The sequence below is a fragment of the Dermacentor andersoni genome, chromosome 4 (assembly GCF_023375885.2).
Source record: "Dermacentor andersoni chromosome 4, qqDerAnde1_hic_scaffold, whole genome shotgun sequence".
Lineage (NCBI taxonomy): Eukaryota > Metazoa > Arthropoda > Arachnida > Ixodida > Ixodidae > Dermacentor > Dermacentor andersoni.
This window is the reverse complement of record NC_092817.1, coordinates 221328990-221350046: the sequence shown is the minus strand read 5'-3', so window position 1 is coordinate 221350046 and position 21057 is coordinate 221328990. Positions and strand designations below refer to the sequence as shown.

At 46.7% G+C, this 21057-nt stretch overlaps 1 protein-coding gene across 5 annotated transcripts in view; it reads right to left on the bottom strand.

Moving 5' to 3' along the window:
* Positions 1 to 21057, bottom strand: part of LOC126538397 (spliceosome-associated protein CWC27 homolog) — a 275758-nt gene that overhangs the window by 232308 nt on the left and 22393 nt on the right. For 3 of the 5 annotated variants that reach the window (XR_008613958.1, XM_055074765.2, XM_055074767.2), the window contains exons 1-3: positions 12448 to 12642; positions 11272 to 11481; positions 1892 to 2035 (exon numbers count right to left, since the gene is read on the bottom strand). Coding sequence is in view for 4 of the 5 variants with exons in the window: in XM_055074765.2 (XP_054930740.1) it covers positions 1892 to 2035; positions 11272 to 11481; positions 12448 to 12630 (537 nt within the window). In the remaining variant the exon portion in view is untranslated. Of the gene's footprint in view, positions 1 to 1891; positions 2036 to 11271; positions 11482 to 12447; positions 12643 to 21057 lie in introns of those variants that run through there. The other 2 variants (XM_055074766.2, XM_055074768.2) reach the window with 2 other exon arrangements.

The window sequence follows — 21057 nt, the reverse complement described above, 5'->3', positions numbered from 1 at the left end:
GTTGACATGCCATACAGCAGTTGGATAGGTACAAGGTAGTTTGTGTTTACTATCATGCATGTGGCTCCTACCATCTATGGGGTATGGCCAAGAAATTAATGAATTGTCTTGAGGAAGAAAAAGAAGATTAAGGAGATGTATACAAAAATACTAGAATGAAAAACATGAATAGCATACCTGATCAGATCAAACAGGCTAGGTGACTGCATGTCACTGTCCTGTTTCAAATGGGATGCCAAAAGATCACCATCATCATCAGCAGCAGCACCGAATCATACCACTTGTCATGTTATGTGACATGAGCACTGCGTAACGTCAATACCTGTGTTTACTCGTCAATACCCTTCATGGTGCCTCCTCGCAAGGTCTCCAAGTTTCTGCCCCATATGTTAGCACCGGTAGAATGCACTGATTGTACACCTTTTTTTTGTGTGTGTGATAATGACAAGCTTCCAGTAACGATCTGAGTATGCCTACACATTTCGGAGCCAGAGAGAAACTGCTGCGCACATGCTACGCTGCAACAGAGACAACAACGACATTACTGGCGCGGCCAATCACACAGTTCTCTCTCTCTCTCTCTTTTTTTTTTTTTTTTTTTTTCACGCATGCACATGGGGTTGCACCAGACGAGTTTTTGGCATACAGGCGTAAGACAGATGGACAAATCAGCTAGCCATATACAGCTTTGCTGTAAAAAAATAACTTGGTGCCGATTCTACCGCGCTCATCAAGTAACGAAACCTGAGTCGATGCGTACGTGTTGAAACAATGTTATGGAAGACACAAACACACACAGACATGCGCGAAGCTGAGCCTTAGTGGCTAGTGCCTATCACAGTCCAACGACACCTCCTTTTCGTTGTCTACCGACCACAGAAAGTCATCTTCAGTTCCATTTATTGCATTAGAAATGCCCCTTACGGAGGCTTGCACAACCATTGTCTGCAGGAGTGCATTGCACACACCCCGGAGCCACCTCGCAATGTCTCCAAGCGTCGCTTTCTTCAGACAACTTGTTCGATGGCTAGCTACCTTGCACTGAGCTTTTTTATCTTTCTTTTTTTTCTTTTTTCATTTTGGATCTTGAGCAGAATCAGTGATGATGATTGTAACATGCATGAAAATTTGAACAATCTTTTATTTAAGGAAGTGTGCGTTAGAATCATGCAAATATAGTATACTGCTATAAGGCATACGCGTGCACAGCGTGCAAAATTGTGCGCTGCACGAAACAAAAAAAATGGAACAGCTCGCGCGAGAGACCGTCAGCAGAAATGCGCTGCTCAGCAAAAAGCAACGGGGAAAAATAAAAAAGAAGGTGGGGCCCATAATGTATGCGTCAAGTGATCCTCTATGGGAGAATGCAGGGAAGGAACTTCACTTGCAGAGGCTGAAGAGGGCAAGTGGAGAGGGTTTTAGGCTGGCGGTGAAGCTGACCTCCAGAAATCGTGGGTTCGTGGCACTGAAATATTTTTATCGCAGCTATTCATGAACCAATCTGAAAAATTCTTGTGAGAGAACGTTCCCTAGACAGTACATAACTGCCAGCCTATAACCGAAATTTGCTCGGTGGCCTGGTGAGGGGCTCTTTAAAGCAAAGAAAATGACAGCCTCATCACTTAAACATTTGCCATCATGAACTCACCCATGACATGACCCAATGGTGTTAATGATTATGCAAGGTGTCTGCAAACGTGTTTAGTACGTGTACACATAACACTTTTTTTTAACATGTGACTGCATTCTTTTTTGTTTAAATGCTGCCACTTGCACCGAAATAAATGTTTCTTCAGTCATGAAAGCACTACGTTCTTGCAGTACCTTGCTGGTGCAGTCTTTCTTTTGCACATTGTTTATAATATCTGCAGCAACTACTGGGCAAGCTTACCTTTCCAAAAATGGTGTGCTTGTTCTGCAGGTCAGGGCAGGAGCCAAGTGTGAAGAAGAACTGGCTGCCATTGTCGTCAGCACCACCCGATGCCATGGCCACCAGGCCACGACGGACAAAGCGCAGCCGAGAGTGGAACTCATCCTGTGCACAACAATGTCAAACACATCAGGCATTTTCCACTTCATTTTACAATGCTGTTTGCACTTATATTGACATGCATGCGCTGAGCAAGGGAAGAAAATGTCACTAGTTTACTAGGGGCACTCGCGCAAAAAGGTGAAAAATTATGCAGGTCCCTCCCACATGTTCGGATCTATGTAAAGCGAAGCTGTTAATTAAATCTTACACAACTAAAAGAGGTGCATACAATGGTCTTTACTTTCAAGCTGTGTAATCTTTTGCAATGAGCAACAAGAATACGGTGATCTAAGGGGCATATTTTTTTTGGTCCTAACCATACAAAGTAACAGACATCCAAGTTGAAGAAAGCACAGGGAAAGTTCATTGTCATGTTTAATTTAAATAATAAGGTAATGGAAATTGAAAGTAGGTGACCTGTGTGCTGCTTCACCCTCCTCACTCCCACTTTCTTCTTGGGTACAAAATTAGCCCTGCAATAATGTTCGCCACTCCCATGTAAGCTAGCAACTGCTACTGCCAAATTCAAGGCCCTTGTTATACACTGAGTAAGAAGGTGATCCAAGGGGCTTGTTTTTTATTAGTCGTTACACATCCTAGTGTTCATAGCGTTGGCAAGTTTTGGCCATTACACTGCTCTTTGTGAAGCGCTATTTTTAAAAGCACACATGGAGCATTAGGAACAAGTAAGCAGTTAGTTCACATACATAGGCCTCCTTGGGGAGAGTGCAAATGATTGTTTAGCCAGTCAAGTTTGGCTCCCTGAGCAACGTAGCTTGCTCTACATTGTAAGTTCTGATATTTCATGCTGAAACCACCACGATTTCATAAGAAATGTTTTGTTCAAGCGAATCTTCAGCTGCCATGACTTGCGCCAGACACAGAACTGTGCAAATTCATCATTAAAGTGGTCGTAACACACAAGTAATGGTGTCATACAATACACAGTGTTGCAACAGCCACTGGACCTTTTGGCGCAGTGTCCAACGTACATCTATATACCAGATATGGTATCAATTTTAACTGAGACCGTCAATATACATAGCAGAGCCAGCTTTATGCACATCACGAGATTGGTTAAAACACGTTGGCGGGCTAGTTGGCCTGGGACATGTGCGACTAAACCGAAGTTACGATAAAGTGAAGACATCCACAGGATTCATTGCACTGCTTTAAAAGGTCCCTCTCCAAGCCACATAGCAAATTTTCGTTATGCATTGGAAGTTGTTACGTACCCTCTGTGGAGCATTCTACTGCAATAATCTTTCAAATTAGTTCAATAATAACCGAGATAGGAATATTTCAGTGCCATGAACCCATGATTTCAGGATGCAAGTGTCACCGCCAACATAAGACATTCTCTCCACTTGACCCTGTCTAGCCTCCACAAGCGAAATTCATTCTCTGCATTCTCCTATACTGGAGCTAGAGGATCGCGTGATGCACACATCACAGGCCCCACCTTTCTTCTTTTTACTCTCACTTTTTTGCTGTGTGGTCACTTCTGCTGACAGATCAAACAAATAACTGCTGTTGCCTTGAATAATTCTCAAAGTCACATGCCACTGTGAGTGACGTCACAGCACAACGAACTACGTAGGCACGCTTCTGCAATTGACGTCAACTCTCCGGCTGGGAGCACAGTGCCTGTAAGGAGAAGGGCACAGGGTGTATGAAATTTCTGCTCTTTTCGCAGCATGTAGCAGTGTAATACTTTGCAGGCACAATCGTTATCAGGCATTGTATGCACTGCACTTGCCCATTCGAAATGGCCTGACCTGGTGAGCAGCCGTTTAAGCATGTTGTGACAAGCTCATTGATTTTTGTATTTCCTCAACCACTGTAATCAAATTTTTAGGTATGTAGATGGTTCTTCACTTGTTTTTAATCCTCCTAAAACTGGTAATTGCAGCCCTGTGGTCGAAGTTGTTGTAGGCTTTTTGAAAAGCATTCCTCATGCCTCAAATTCACACACAAGGTGCCAAGAAGGGGACGTTTGCAGTTTCTTGGCATCTCTCTCATCTTAAATAACGAGCATGTATGTTGGATGTATCAGCCACATTCCAAAAAAGAGATTCTGCCAATTCAGAAGTGGTAGAAAGAGGGATCACTCTGGGTTGCTTGTGTGCCGTTCTCAGCAAATCAGGCTGGCACAAGGTAGCCATGAGTGCAACTGGCCAGCTAGAATGCCTGAAAAAGGCTGGCTGCTCGCAAAAAAATGGTTGCAGCAGGCGTTGAAAGCCTCATCAAAGAGCTTAAGGTGGCCAGGAAAGGAGGGGAGGCTGTGACAAGGCAGCCTAATAAGTGGCCTTTGGTTGTGTCCTGCGTGCACAACCCCTCGCACTGTCCAAAGACAGTGAATGCGAAGTGCGGTGTTGCCATAGTCCTATCCCCACAGTATGGCTACAGCCACATCCTTGACTTGCAGGATGATTATGATGAGTACTGTTATGATCGACCTGTCAATTGGGAGAGACATTCAGACATACGTTCCCATGACAAGATGATTTGCCTCGTCCCAGCAAAGGCAGAAAAGCCTGGACATCGACCAAGGGGGTGTCCCCATTTTGACATAATTGCCCTCTTCTCCAGAGTTCTTGAATTCACAGTTCTGGAATTCCAAAACTGTAAAAAGAGCTATAGCGTCGCAATGTTTGAAATTATCTCTTCAGAAGTCGTGCCCGCACCTAATGCAGAAAAGTTTTGAGAATCAGGCCAGCCGACTTTTGGCGGCGGGGTTCCCCTATTCGGTCTTGATTGCTGTGTCCGAGACCCTCCTTCAGAAGCCAAAACTAGGAACACAAAGAAAAGATGACTGTCGGAAGACCAAGAAGCCTTTGGTTGTGCGTACCTGCACAAGACTTCGCACAGTCTGAAGAAGGTAGCCAACAGGCATGGGGCGTCCGTTGTTTTTTCAGCACCCAACAAGCTGGCACAGTTATGCCCACACATCTGCAACTCTAAAGAAAGAGGTTGTCAGCTAAAACATAAGAAGCCATTCATCAAGTGTTCCACAGGAGTGGTCTACGCCATTCCCCTGAAGTGTGGAAAGGCTTATGTCAGCCAAACCGGCCGCTGCATTAATGAACGCTTGGGGGGACATGCCTGAAACTTAAGTAACTTATAGGACAAGTACACACATTTGGTCGCACACGTAATTGAATGCACAGGTTGCGAGGCTTGATTAGGAGAGACGAAGATTCTCGGTAAGAGTGCTGACACGACGGCGCACGTCAGTTTGGAAGCGTTCCACATACAGAAATATGGCAGCAAGTGTGTAAGCACCCCCTCTGTATCGCCTTTTGCTGCAGAGCTTCAATTTTTGGAAGCGACTGCTTACTGATTTGATTGTATTTTAGTATCCCTCGCCTTTTTTCGAGTGTTTTTCTAGTTTTCTTGTTTTTCTTGCGTCTGTTTCCGTTGGCTGCCGGCACGTTCGTTCCTCGATGCGCAATGTCATTTTCCCCGATTGTATTTCCCCCTTCCCTTCTGCCTTTCCCCTTATATAAGGTATCCGTCTTCTGTCAATAAAACTTTGTTGACAATCAGCACTTGTGTCTCATCCTTGTTACTTTGTGGATGCATGTGTTGGTACTGTTACAATTTTTATGTCAAGTATGCACCAACTCGCCCAGAAAGAAGTTTTAATGAGTGAAAGCGTGCGAGAGTGAGCCGGCAAATGCTGTTCAATCTCGCGTGTGTGAGCGAGGAACGTGCCCTCTCCTGTGTCGCGCGAGGCCAGGGTGTCAGGCAAGGGAGGAGGGGCATCCTTGTCCAGTAACTGCTAGGGTGCCTCGATGTCTTCCTCGCCCACCGCCCTGTAGAGAGTGGAGACAATTGCAGCCTTCACTACAGCATTGGCCACGGAAATCACAAACTCCATAGTAAATGCATTTGGTGGACGCTGAAGGGACGCGTTGCTGGCGCTCATATGTCTTGAAAGCCATCTGCGACATGGCGAAAGTGTGCACATGCATGGGCCTCATCGTCAAAGCGATCTGCAATGCTAGCTGAGCGCATGCAGTGCCAGTAGCTTCATATGCGCTGTGCTTTCGACGTTTCGTTCGTGTTGAAGTGACAGATGCCCGGAGGTCAATTGGCTCGCGGCTGCTGCTGCGATTTTCAACTCCAGTGTTCTTACAGACAGTTTCCACTGTCATCGAGCAAGACGTGTTCATGTTTACCTGGGCGTGCTTGACGCCATGCCACCACAGTGCATTCCGTTGATAAATCACCTTTCATGGCAGTGCCACCGCACCTTCGTCATCGTCGTGGGTTGAAGGTCGTCTCTGCAGAGCCCCACCCGCCTGCACCAGCATTTCCCCACTAGTACTATCTCCAGTAGTAGCTGCCGGGTGGCCGGTCTTTCTGCAGCCTTGCAGTGTGTCCCTCACGTGCTGCTTTGCACTGTCATGCCCCCGCTTGTCAGAAGAGCAGCTGAACAGCTCCAACAAAATGCTAGTCGCGCTGAAGCAAGGCGGACTCGCATACGTGCCCAGACGCAGGAATTACATGCTGCTGCGCATGCAACGCACGCTGCAGCTCAGCGCGAGAGGCACCAAGACGCAGCCCTGCGGGAACACAAGGCGGAGGCAAGGCGAAAACGTCGACAGGACCCTGCAGTTCTCGAGCACAAAGCCAACGCACAACGTGACCACCGTGAGGATGCTGGAACGCGAGGCCATCGTGAGGCGACAACGTTCACAGGACTGTGCAGTTTGGGAGCACAGAGCAGACGCACATCGTGCTTGCCGTGAGGATGCCGCAGTGCTGGAACATGAGGCCGGCCCGAACCGGCAACGCTGACAAGACCCTGCAGTTCTCGAGCATGAAGCAGACCCGCATCGTGCCCGCCATGAGGATGACGCAGTGAGAGAACACAAAGCTGACGTAAGGCAACAGCAGCGCTTGACCCAAGTGACCACCTCCTGCCCACAGACACATTTAGCGGCAGCTACCGTGCATTTCGAAAGGCAGTTCTGCAATAACCCATTCAGATATGCAGGTGATGTTTGTGATCATCTTTGGTTTAAAGTTGACCTGTCCCTTATCCGCATTGCTCACGTGCCCCTGCTCACTGATGAGTTTCCAAAGGAAGACGTGCATTCCTTTGAGTTATGCTCAACATGCCATGGTGCACTGCAAAGCGGCTTGGACTTAATCATGTGCGGTGACTTGCGCCAACTGCCCCTGGCCGCACCAGCGAACTGTACAAACGCAGTAAAACGAGCATCATCTTCAACACCAACGTCACTTGGCATTACCTTTCCTACTTCCTGCCTGTGCAAGTCATCCACCAGAGTGATGCCAGATTCTCCACCGCACTGTCAAAGATCGGCAATGGTCGTGTACTGGAAATGGAAGAAGTCGACATGTTTCAGGCCCACTTCGTTTCCAAATACAATGCGAACTGCAGCTGTCTTCACACCGTGAGGCTGTTCTACTCCAACAAGGTCACCGAGGTGTACAACACGCAGGACGCTGTCCAAGATGTGGACACTATTCATGAGGCAAATGCAGATGCTGACTGTAATAGCGATGCTGACTGTGAGAGCACAAACGTCGGCTACAGTTGCTTACCACTGCTGAAGTTGGTAAACTCTCATGAAAAGGCATATTATGCTTAGGAAAGCTCTACATACTTACCCTCAACATTGACGTGTTCGACGGCTTGGTTAATGGAGCGGTGGGTTAATGGAGCGGTGGGTTAATGGAGCGGTGGGTTAATGGAGCGCGGACAGGGACTCGCCCCAAATCTTCTGCATACGACGGCCGCTGCAACTGTGCTGTCACAGGCGGCACATTGCTGCTTGGAACGGGGCCTTGGATCGCTTGCTGCACTTCACTTCTCACGAGGGCAGAAATCGAACCCAGCGTGGCCTGAGGCGGGCAGCTGAGCCGTTGAAGCTCATCACGCACCACAGAGCGGATAAGGTCTCGGAGAACGTCCAGGTTTCCAAAGGCAACTGCGTCTGTTGGTGAAGCAGCATTCGCGTGCCTGTCATATGTAGCTGAGCGCTGGTCCGAAGGTGAAGTAGCGTTCATTTGCCTTTCATAGAAAGCTGAGCGCTGGTGCAGTATCTTTTCCATCGTGGTGGCTTCGGCTAAGAATTCAGCCACGGTCTTTGACGGGCTTCAAACCAGGCCAGCAAATAGCTGTTCTTTAACTCCCCACATTAGATGGCGCAGCTTCTTTTCCTCTGACATGCTAGGGTCTACCCGACGGAAGAGGCGCGTCATATCCTCTACGTACGATGTCATGCTCTCATTCGGCAGATGAATGCGGGAGTGGAGCACCCGCTCAGCTCGTTCACGGCGATCAGCATTGGTGTATGTCTCCAGCAAGGCACGGCAGAACTCAAGCCACGATTTGAGGAGCCCTTCTCGGTTCTCGTACCAAGTGCGAGCACTGTCTTCCAAGCTGACGTAGACGTTTCTTAACTTCACCGCATTGCTCCATTCGTGTATCTTGGCACCACCATAATGGTCGATAGGGACGTCGATGTTTCTTCCATACTGGTCCGTGGGGGCGTCAATGTTGTTGCGGAGAGATGATCAAGCTCCGGAGGCAATCCTCGGATTCTCCTGCTGGCCCGGTGAACAGGGGTGTCCACTAGTATAGGACTGGTACTCCTGCTACCAGGAGGGTTTTGTGGCATTGGATGAACCGTACCCCGCACCTCCACCAGTTTTGTCATGAAAAGACAATTGAAGATGTACCCTGTGTCGGCGAGACAGACAGTCGTACAAGATGGCATACAAAAAACTCAAGACGGCGTCCTCAGCCTCTACTTCTTCAGCGCCCACCTCTTGCCGAGCACGCGTCCCAGTCACTTCTTTCTCAGTGCTGGCGCATTGACACCTAGCGGCAATATGCCTTTGTTACCTCGACGACGTCATCATGTTCTCGCCAACCTTCGCAACAAACCTGGAACGCCTTTCGTCTATTCTTTCCGTCTTCCGTGCTGTTGGACTACAATTAAATTCTTCGAAGTGCCACTTTGGTCGCCGCCAAATTACTACCCTCGGTCATCTCGTTGACTCATCTGGCGTCTGCTCCGATCCCGCAAAAGTTCGTGCTGTTCTCGATTTTCCAGTGCCGACCTGTGCCAAAGACATCAGCAGCACTGTAGGCTTATGCTCTTATTTCCGTCGATTTGTCAGAAATCTTGCGTACATTGCTCGGCCTCTGACTGAACTTCTGAAGAACAGTGCCCCCTTTTCATGGGGTCCTGACCAAGCTGCTGCCTTCATGTGCCTTATCACCCTGCTCACTACTCCACCAATTCTTGCCCACTTCGACCCATCTGCCCCAACAGAGGTCCGTACAGATGCTAGTGGCTATGGAATTGGCGCAGTTTTAGCTCAGTGTCAACGTGAGCGTGACAAAGTTATTGCGTACGCAAGTCACCTGCTTTCACACGCTAAACGCAATCATTACAGAGCGCAAGTGCCTTGCACTTGTATGGGCAGTGAGCAAATTCCGGCCGTACTTATACGGTTGACCTTTCACTGTTACCAAGAAACATCACGCCCTCAACACTTGTGGATCCAACGGGTCATCTAGGTCGCTGGGCACTACTTCTTCAAGAATCCACCTACACAGTGGTGTACAAGTCCAGTAGGCTACATCAGGATGCCGATTGTTCATCTTGGCACCCCGTCGACGCTCCCGACTCCAGTGATACAACTGCCAGAATATTCACGCTCTCCCCCTTCCACCAAATCGGTGAGGAGCAAGCACGTGATACACCCCTGCGCAACCTTATCAGCCGCCTTTGTTTTGACTAGTCAGACCCCTCGCTTAGCTTGTTCCTCGTTTTGGACGGCATCTTATGCCGCCGAAATATACACACAGAAGTACATGAACTGCTGATAGTAGTCGTTCCTTCTCATCTCCGGGCAACTGTACTTGCGCAACTCCATCATGTCCCCCACTGCTGGCCACTTGGGTGTTCCCAGGACCTACAACCGTGTCCAGCGACAATTTTTCTGGCCTGGACTCTACTGTGCCGAGTGACGTTATGTCGCTGCTTGTGAACCATGTCAACACGTCGTAAGAAGCCTGCTTTGCGTCCACTTGATTACCCACCGAACCGTTTTATCATGTTGGCCTCGGCCTGTTGGGCCCTTTCCCTACCTCCAGAGCTGGCAATAAGTACATCACCGTTGCAACGGATTATTCAACCCGCTATGCCGTCACACGAGCCATCCCGACCAGTTGTGCTACCAACGTCATAGACTTCCTGCTTCAAGACATCATGTTACACCACGGAGATCCTCGCCAGCTTGTCACAAACAGAGGCCGCTACTTTTTATCTCGGGTTATTGACGACCTACTTCGCTCTTGTGCCATGAAACACAAGTTCATAACAGCATACCACCCTCAAACGAACGGCCTCACTGAACACCTGAACCAAACACTTACAGATATGCTCGCGATGTATGTCTCCTCAGATCATCGTGACTGGGACACCGCACTTCCATTTATGATGTTCGCGTACAACTCGTCACGTCACGACACTGCTCACTACTCCCCCTTCTATGTCATGGCCTGACATTGCCTTTCGACACGCTCCTGCCACTGCTCTCGAGTCCCTGTCTGAGTATGCTCGCGACACTATAGCTATAGTTGCCCAGGCACGCCAGATTGCCCACCGTCGCCTTTCTGAGTCACAGGCAAGACAGAAGTCTCCTTATGACAATCGTCATCGTGATGTCCAATTCTCTCCCAGCGACCTCGTCCTCCTTTGGATTCCTTCACGGCATGTGGACCTATTGGAAAAACTGCTCTCCCGGTACTCTGGCTTTTACCGCGTCATCTGACAGCTCAGTGATGAGACTTATGAAGTAGCTCTAGCCGATGCTTCCCTGTCGTCCACATCAACTGATATCGTCCACGTGGGTCGTCTCAAGCCCTATCATGCAGCTGCCATATAGAAGGCGCCGGGTCGGCACTTTCGCCGCCGGGGGTTATGTCACGGTGCCACGATAGCGACAAAGACGACGATCACCCACAAGATGAAAGAGACGACATAACGGGGCTAACCTAACGTTCGGCCATACTGGTTGTACCAACCATATCTTCTGCAGAGTAAACACGGTCCCATTTAACCTTATATCTCTGCCCGTTTCAATATGACTGAAATTTTACATACTCTGCAATTTGTTGAGGCTAGTGCAAAACTCAGCTCAGACTTTAATTGCACTCAGTGAAAAAAAATGTAAGGCTCTCTCACCTTGAAGGGCGCACCGTAAATGGACTCCCCGCCATTCCCAGTGCCTGTGGGGTCACCTCCCTGCGCAATAAAGCCCTTGACTATGCGGTGGAAGATGGTGCCATCGTAGTAGCCTTCAAGACAGAGCTGCACGAAGTTGCGGCACGCACGTGGTGCCTCCTTAGACCACAGCTCAATTTCGATGTCGCCAACAGATGTCACCAGCAAAACCTGCATGTTTTAAAACACTCAATGCTTCTTTATAAATTGGCTCACATTATTTGAGGACAGGGTCAAGCTGAGCTTTTATTCGATTCTTTCAGCATACAGAAATGGCAGCAATAAATAAAGGCAAAAGTGCTTGACAAAGGCTTCTGCTTCACAAACAGGCACGTATTCACCCCAAGTTGGCATCAGCAGTGCATCTACCATGTGCAGATGACACAAGCCTCAGTGGCTCTTGTGCTGATGAAATAAAAGAACACTGTGCTCAGTGCACAGCTCAGCTGGTCTAACACTAAGAAAACTAAAAGGGCCATCTCCCATACACTAGGTAAACAACTTCATTACAAGCACCAAATAGAAATTATTGATAATTTTAAATAATTGGGGGTTGTTGTGAGCTCACACACAAAATGTGTTAGGCATATGTCCTATCAAAACGGCAAAAATGCACTATTTATCATACAGCCTATTATTGTTAAGCATATGCGTTTAGTCCTTTTTGAACAAGCTGTATAAGTGGCTGTGGAACTTATTGTCCATTATTAACTGTCGTAGTTTGCGGGCTGGTCTGTTCATATCCTGGCACCAAAACTAAAGCTTACAATTTATCATGTCATATTTCAAATGTATACTGACTATTGTCACGCTATCACAAGAACCAAATAAAAGACCAACACCACACACCCATTAACCCTGCAGAAGAAAGTGCTAACACTTTTTGCTGGCGTTACTTACACAGCACATGCACAGAATTTATTCCCACAATACAACATTCCACATATAGGTGCTACGTATGAATACCACTTACTTTATCACCTCAAGTTTTCTCCACAATAGGTTTCCGATTTCATTAAAACAATTGTCAAGTATTCGTGGCAATAGCAAATTATTACACAGCTATACACAGTAGGGTTACACAGCTATACACAAGCAAACAAAAACACATCTCACTCAATGACCGTGCACACTCACTGTCAGAATGCTAGAGTGATGAAGAGTAGCAGCAGCGACGAGCGTATTCCACTTGCTACTGCCTCTTGCTTCAATGTGAACCAGGCACGTGAGAACACAGTGCGAACAAAGCCATCTCTTGTTGGCTAGCCTTCGAACCTGCCACAGATTACTTCCAAGATAGGACACTCGCAGCAACACCATGCACAGCCGGAGCAGAAGCACTACTTTGCCCCCCCCCCCCCCCTCCCCTCCACCTCCTCCCGCAGCTCCCCTTGTGCGCATGAAGGGATGGTGTGCACCGTCTCCATCTTCCTCCCTTCCGTGAGGCCAGACATGTTAGGCCAGAACATGCAAAGTTCACAGGAAGAACTGTCAACTATAGTTACACCTGTTGCGCTTTCATTCCACTCCACTAAGGCAAGCGAAAGCTGCACTGCGAATCTTTATGACGTCGCGCACACTACCAAGAAACGATGTTCTCTCTCCAGTTGCTCATTGGTCTGGCTTGTTGTTAAAAGCTGCAACACTGTTGCTACCTGTGTCTTGGCTTTTCGTTGTTTCTTCTGGTCGGCCAGTAGGCCGCATTAAATGCTGCTCCATGTTCCCAGAGTTGTCTTGACCCAGCTTTGCTCGGTCAGCCCCTGTACCGGAGGAGGATCTGCTCCTTTCGTGGTTTTACAGACAGTTGGCAGCTCATATAAACTCTGCATTACAGGAGTAATAAGCTACGCTGCCCCTCATGCCACCCTCCCCTGCTCTTTCTATTCGTACAAGGCGTCTTTTTTCCGATTGTTAACAGAATGTTTAAAAATCCCCCATTGCACATAGCACAATTCTACTTCTTGAGCTAGATTACTCTCTGAGGTAGGCACTATTTGCATGAGTAAGCAAAGGGAATATTTGACTAATTAACAAATAATAACAAATACATTTGCTAAGTAACTTCTAAATGAATTACTTTATGGTGTATATTGCAAATGGCAAGGGAGTACCTTGTATATTGCAGTGGGGGAGCACCTGTAGGATGCAGTCGCGGCTAAAGTGGCTCCTCTTTTTTGTACAGGCTTTCTTGCATGCCACGGTTCCTGGTTCCATGAGGCTGTCATCACCCCGGATTTCCTGCTGCGTACCTACCAGCCTGCAAATCACGCTCCCGTTTCGACTATCTTCAAGCATCACAGTCATATGCCGAGTACCAGCGAAGTTTGTTTATCGGAACCTTTTCCTACTCCTCGTAGGCACAGCCGAGTGACATCAACACCGTGGAATCCATCGAGCACCAGCCCCCAAGCATTTTTCGTCAGTGGAAAAAGGAGCAACTGTAGGACATGGTCGCAGCTAAAGTGGTTTGTCTTATTTTTGTGCAGGTCAGTAGAAAACTCCACTACCTTGAATTCAAGAACATTTCCTTATGTTTGATGGTGCTCCCTTGGCCAGAAGTGCTATGCAATTGTGTTGTGGGATGTCTTGAATAGTTTTGTCTTGTGCTCATGCTGAGTGGGGACATTGAAACCAACCCAGGTCCCAGTGACGCTGAACAGCTGGAAATTATCACTGAAAATCAGAAATCATCCTCGCTTGATTTAAAATCTATTCGGAAGAGGTTAGAACGTCATATCACAGAATCAAACCAAAGGTTGGCTTCTATTGAGCAATGATTGAATCTTTCGCGCAAACAATAAAACGGGTAGATGACTGTGAGAGTTCTGTTTTGAAGCTACAGAATTTATTGTGACACTGTCGAGCAAGGTTGACAAACTAAAAAATCGTAGTCGGCGTAGTAGCTTGATAGTCTATAGGGTAAAGGAGCATGACAAAGAAACCTCTAATAGCCTCAGAAGTGTTGTGTTGACAGAAGTGTTTGAAGGAAAACTGGGAGTTAAAGTAGGAAGCATTGAACGCATTCCCCGCTTGGGCCAGAAATCAGCGAATAAGACACAGCCAGTGATAATGCAATTCTTTGACTTCAATGAAAAAATTAACCTTCTCAGGAATGCAAAGAGACTCAAGCTTACAAAAATGTCGATATCGGAAGACTATTCTCCTCGAATTCAGAACATAAGAAAACACCTTTGGTCTACCGCCAAAGATATTCACAAACCCGAGGATAAGGTGTATATAAAATTTGACAAGTTGGTCTTCAATGGAGACACATATTTGGGATGAGGCGAGGAATGAAAGACAGAAGCTTAACAGGTTTATTGAAGATAGCGGCAGTAGCGCAGGCAAAGATAGTGATAGCGATCGAGTTGCTTCGGCGTCGAGCCATACGGTCACCCAACGAAAGTATGGCAAAACTCAGGACTGACGAGTAGATAATAGCCGGCCGTTACAGCTTGTTTCTTTCAATGCCCAAAGCATCCGGAATAAGACTACTGAATTAGAGGCGCTCCTTTATGATCTCGACCCGCACATAAGGTTTTTGACCGAGACTTGGTTGCGCCTTGATGTTCCTGATGGGCAAATTGTGCCACCTGCCTAAAGAATACTATGATGTGATAGACCTTCCTGAGGAGGAGGAGTAACGATTGTCCTGAGGAAAAGCATGAACACTGCAGTGTTGCCGGATGTTCCTAACCATGAGAGCCTTTTTTGTAAGATAAATTTCTGTGGCAACACTATCGTATTGGGCCTGGTCTATCGACCTCTTAATTCTGGTCTTGCTTTTCTTCAGGAGTTGAGCAATTATATTTAACGTTATTGGGGTGACTGAGTGAAGCTTATCTTTGGAGGCGATTTTAACTTGCCCAATATCGACTGGCTTCGTATGAATACTATGGTGCTCCTTCTAGGCATTGTGAGCTTCTTCTGGACATAGCTTTTTCGTGCAACCTTACACAGATCATTGAGGTGCCAACTAGAACCTGTTCATCAGTCTCCCACATTCTTGACTTAGTGTTCATCAGAACTGCTCTTAGGTGCATTTCTGTTGATGTGATGAACGGTGTTTCGGACCATAACCTCGTTTTCTAAGTCTTTTCACTCTCAGCGCATGTTTGCACTAAAAACAACCCATTGTTGTGAAAGACTTCAATAGAGCTGATGACATAGAAATTTTGGATTTTCTAGAAAGTCACTTTGATGGCTTCAGCCCTGAAGAGAATGTAAATGGTTTGGGGTACTCATTTAAAAAGATTTGCCTTGACTGTTTGTCAATGTTTGTTCCGAATGTTACAAAGAAAAAGAAAAAACGCAACCCATGGATCACGCGGGACATAATTCACATGAAAAGAAGGCTAAAGCGGATGCGAAGGTCTGGTTGACGTAATGAAACTAGCATGAGCATACTAAGTAGTCAGTTAAGGAACAAGATCAAGCTAGCTAAGAACTTTTTTATACCGTTAGTTTAGACAACTTTCTCAGTGAAGCACCCGAAAAGTTCTGGAAATACATTACTGGTAATAAACTAAGTAGTATCTCCTTAATAGTTAACAATTCGCTTCTTAGAGATCCAAAAGCTGTTGTAGATATCTTTAATGAGTATTTTCATTCAATGTATGCTGACAATGATGTCAGTTCTTGTTCTAAACCAGAAGGCTACCCTTCTATGCCTGATGTTATTTCCCGCAAGGTATTTTTAATCTACTCCTGAAGCTTGACATTAAGAAGTCGAATGGTCCTGATAACATCCCTGCAGCTTTCCTGCGCCGATACACAGAATGGATATTCTATTAACCGTATGTGATTTTTAAGACCTGTTTGGCGCAGTGCTCTGTCCCATCTGAAAGGAAAACCGCTTATGCTATACCCATCTTTAAGGCTAACAATCGTTCCTGCGTGTCCAACTACCACCCAATATCCTTGATTGCAACCAGCTGCAAAATCTTTGAACATGTAATCTGCTGATCCTTGACTGAGTTCCTAGAGGAGACTCATTTCTTATCTGATGTGCAACATGGTTTTAGACGCGGTTTATCAATTGTCTCTCAGTTGGTTACTTCTTGCCATGACTTTTTCATCGCAGTTAACAATAGAGAGCAAATGAATGCAGTATTTCTGGACTTCACCAAAGCCTTTGATAAGGTTCCCCATAGTAAACTCATAGAAAAGCTTTACGCAGACGGAATCTCTTCCAACCATATTGATCTTATTAGAGCATGTTGTTACATGTAGCTGATGCCCAATGCTATTTACAATTTATTTACAGGGGAGCTAACGGAGGCCAAAATGGCGATGCTATATCAAGCGGGCACACCGTCCCGGTGCTTAATCTACACATTTATGGTGAAAAGAGTGCGGTATGGCTTCAGTCTCGCCACGTGAACGATGTCACTTGCAGCTGACGATGACGCTGAGATGTCGGTGGGGATGATTTCATACGGGACATCAGTCACTTGTCGCATTACACGGTATGGGCCAGTGTAGCGCGACAGCAGCTTTTCGGAAAGGCCCACACATCAAATGGGTGACCAGAGAAGCACCAGACAACCCGGAGAAAAATGCACGTCGCGATGGTGGCAATCATAGAGGCGTCTCTGATGCTCCTGTGAGGCCTTGAGACGGGTGCGGGCAAGCTGGTGTGCGTGGTTGGCGTGTGCGATCATGTCGCGGGCATATTCAGTGGCTGAACGTGTGGCGGAGGGCAGCAAAGTGTCCAAGGGCAATGCGGGTACTCAGCCACATAGGAGATAGAATGGTGAATAGCCGGCAGTGCCGTGACACGATGAATTACACGCAAATGTCATATATGGTAAGTGAAGATCCCAGTTGTGGCGGTCGGTCGCAACATACTTCGAAAGCATGTCGGTGATGGTCCGGTTGAGGCGCTCCGTGAGGCCATTGGTCTGTGGGTGATAGGACGTGCTGAACTTGTGCTTTGTCGAGCAGGAGCGGAGGATGTCCTCGACGACTGCTGAGAGAAAGCTGCGGCCACGGTCAGTGAGTAATTGGTGCGGAGCACCGTGCACTAAAATGATGTCATAGAGAAGAAAGTCAGCAACATCAGTGGACAACTTATCGGGAGGGCTCTGGTGATTGCGTACCGCGTAGCATAATCAGCAGCGGCAGCGACCCGTTTATTTCTGGAGCCCGAGACAGGAAATGGTCCAAGAAGGTCTAGACCAAGACGGAAAATAGGTTCGGGTGGGATGTCGATCGGCTGGAGACATCCAGCTGGAAGTGTGGAGGGCTTCTTCCGGCACTGACAGGGCTCACAAGCGGCAACGTAGCACCGCACAGGGCGGGCGAGAACCGGCCAAAAGAATCGACGGCATACATGGTCGTATGTGCGCGAGATGCCCAAGTGTCCAGCTGAGGGAGCGTCGTGAAGTTGGTGGAGGACAGTCGAACGAAGGTGTGATGGAATGACGAGCAAAAGGTCAAGGCTGTGAGGATCGAAATTGCGGCAGTATAATGTCCCCTCCTTGAGGAGAAACATTTGGAGAGAGGCGCCACCAGGCGTTGACTCCAGATGATCGATGAGGGCTCGTAATGAAGGATTGCGGTGTTGCTCGTTGCCGATTTGAAGCAACTGGGACACAGAGAAAACGCAAGAGAGCGTCCGCATCAGCCAGTGCGTCGACGGGGTAGCGAGACAAACAATCGGCATCCTGGTGCAAGCGTACCTTCTTTTATACCACGGAGAAGGTATATTCCTGCAGGCGTAACGCCCAGCAAGCGAGCCGTCCCGTGGGGTCTTTGAGCGAGGATAGCTAGCAGAGAGCGTGGTGATCAGTGATGACACAGAATGGGCGTCCTACAAGTGTAGACGAAACTTGGCAACAGTCCACACAAGAGCAAGGCACTCGCGCTCTGTGATTGAATAATTGCGCTTGGCGGGTGATAGAAGTCGGCTGGCATAGGCTATAATGCGATCATGTCCACGCTGGCGTTGCACTAACACTGCTCTTATGCCGTGACCACTGGCATCAGTTCTAACTTCCGTTGAGGCAGACGGGTGAAAGTGGGCCAGAATTGGATGCGTGGTAAGGAGAGTAGTGAGCTGCGAAAAAAATGCGGCCCAAGAAAAAGGGGCGTCTTTCTTCAAGAGGTCGGTAAGGGGACATGTGATGGTTGCAAAATCCTTCACAAAGTGTCGGAAATAAGAGCACAGCCCTACGAAACTACGAACGTCCTTGGTAGACTTCCGAACAGGAAAGTTCGTAACGGCGCAAATTGTGTCCGGATCAGGTCGCATGTTTCTGGCATCCACGAGGTGTCCAAGGACGGTGATTTGGCAGCGAGCGAAGTGACATTTTGACGAGTTCAACTGGAGACCGGCACGGTAGAACATGTCAAGAATAGCTCAAAGACGGTCTAGATGCGTGTCAAATGTGGGCGAATAAACGATGATGTCGTCCAGATAGCATAAACAGGTGGACCACTTGAACTCCTGAAGCAAAGAGTCCATCATTCGTTCGAAGGTGGGGCACCTTACAGAGACCGAAAGGCGTCACCTTGAATTGATAAAGGCCGTCAGGGGTAACAAATGCAGTCCTCTCTCAGTCCATGTCATTGCCGGATGTCTGCCAGTAGCCGGACTGTAAGTCGATAGTAGAAAAATAGGTGGCACCATACAGGCAGTCTAGAGCGTCATCAATACATGGCAAAGGATACACGTCCTTTTTTGTGATTTTGTTCAGGTGGCGATAATCTGCACAAAAGAACCACATTCCATCCTTCTTTTTGACAAGTACAACGGGAGAAGCCCAGGGACTACAGGAAGGCTCGATAATGTCCTTTTCAAGCATCTTTTTTACTTCCTGTTGGATAACAGCTCGTTCCAACGAAGAAACACGATATGGATGTTGGTGAATAGGGTTCGCATCGCCAGCATTTATGTGATGGGTCACAACAGACGTTTGACCTAAGGGTCGATTGTCAAAGTAAAAAATGTAGCGATAGCTTTCAAGAACACGGCAAAGGTAGGTGTAAGGTCAGAGAAAACAATCTTCTCAATGTCGACGTCAGTGCCGTGGGATGATGTCATGGTATGGGCTGAGGTGTAACCATCTTCCACTGTGAATGGCTCGACCTCATCATCCTGCAAAGCGCTAATTACAGCTTGGACCGCTTATAACTTTAAATCAGGTGATAAACTTATTCCTAACAATTACAAGAGCACACGTTGTAAGCTCTTGGAGCATATTATCACTAATCACATATCTAACCACTTGTAAGCGAATAATTCTTTTGTTGAATTTCAGCATGGCTTTCGTAGAAAGTTTTCAACCTCAACTCAATTGTTATCCAATGTACATGACTTTGCCAGTGCCATTGATGACCGCCTGCAGATTGACGCAATTTTCCTAGACTTGTCAAAGGCATTTGACCGTGTGCCACATGCAAATCTAATTGAAATTCTTAAATCACTTGGACTACCAGAAAATATAGTGCATTGAATTCAAGCTTATTTAGCGAATCGTGTTCAGTTTGTGGAAATCGATGGTGTGAAACCTAATAGCCTGCCTGTTTTATCCGGTGTACCACAGGGGTCAGTGTTGGGACCCCTGTTGTTTCTTATCTATGTAAATGATATTGCTAAAAATTTGGATCCTAATGTCAAGGGGAAATTGTTTGCTGATGATTGTGTCATTTATTCCACTGTAAGGAGTTCTTCATGCCAGGATACACTTAACAATAGTCTTTGTAAACTCGTGGACTGGTGCGACAACAGAGGAATGCAAATAAACTTTTCCAAAACTGTGTCAATGACAATAACATTGAAACGAAAACCATTACTTTATACTTACCACATTGGCAATCGGAACCTTGAATCTATTACCTCTGTTAAATATTTAGGCATAACAATTAACAGTAACCTCAAATGGGACACCCATATTAACAACATATGCAACAAAGCTTTCAAAAAACTTTGTTTCCTGCGTAGACAGCTAAAGAAATCCCCTTCATCTGTCAAGCTGCAGGCTTATCATTACCTTGTACGCCCAGTCCTAGAGTAAGCTTCTATAGTGTGGGACCTGTTCATTAATAAGGAAATTGACAAACCTTAACGAATTCAGCGCTTGGCTGCATGGTTTATTTGCTCCGATTACAAAACATCTTCATCAGTTTGGACTGGATCCGCTCCATGTGCGCCATAAAATCTCCAGGCTGAAATTTTTTTACTCATTGTTTCATAGTCAAACAGGTTTAGCAAATGCCACATATATTACCCATGCTCCACAAAGGTCGTCGCATATTTTTCATTCTAAAGTAGTTCGGTCATACTTTGCTCGAACTAAAATCTTTCAGAAATAATTTTTTCCACTTACGAGCGAAGAATGGAATCATTTACCGGAATGTGTTGTTGAATGCACTTCTTTTGTTTTATTTGTCTCATTTGAAAATTTGTTTCAATGTTTCATTGGAAAATATGTTGACAAAGCATCTTTTGTAAACCCACTCCTGCTTGGGCAGCATTGCTGCCTGCAGTATTGCGCAAATAAATAAATAACGTAGGTCGCGGTAGTCAGGAAAATCCACATTATAAGTGGTACTGCACTATATCAAATACACCATTTTTAGACTCTTATTCACAAGCAAATATAGTCAACCCACCTTTTATTATGTATTTTACAACTTAACGCGCAATAAAGCACCAGAATTGGACACTAAACAAAAAGTTTTTTTTTCTTCATCAATGAAAAAATGCCGTTATCTTTGTCTGGTGCTGAACCTTCACCGCAT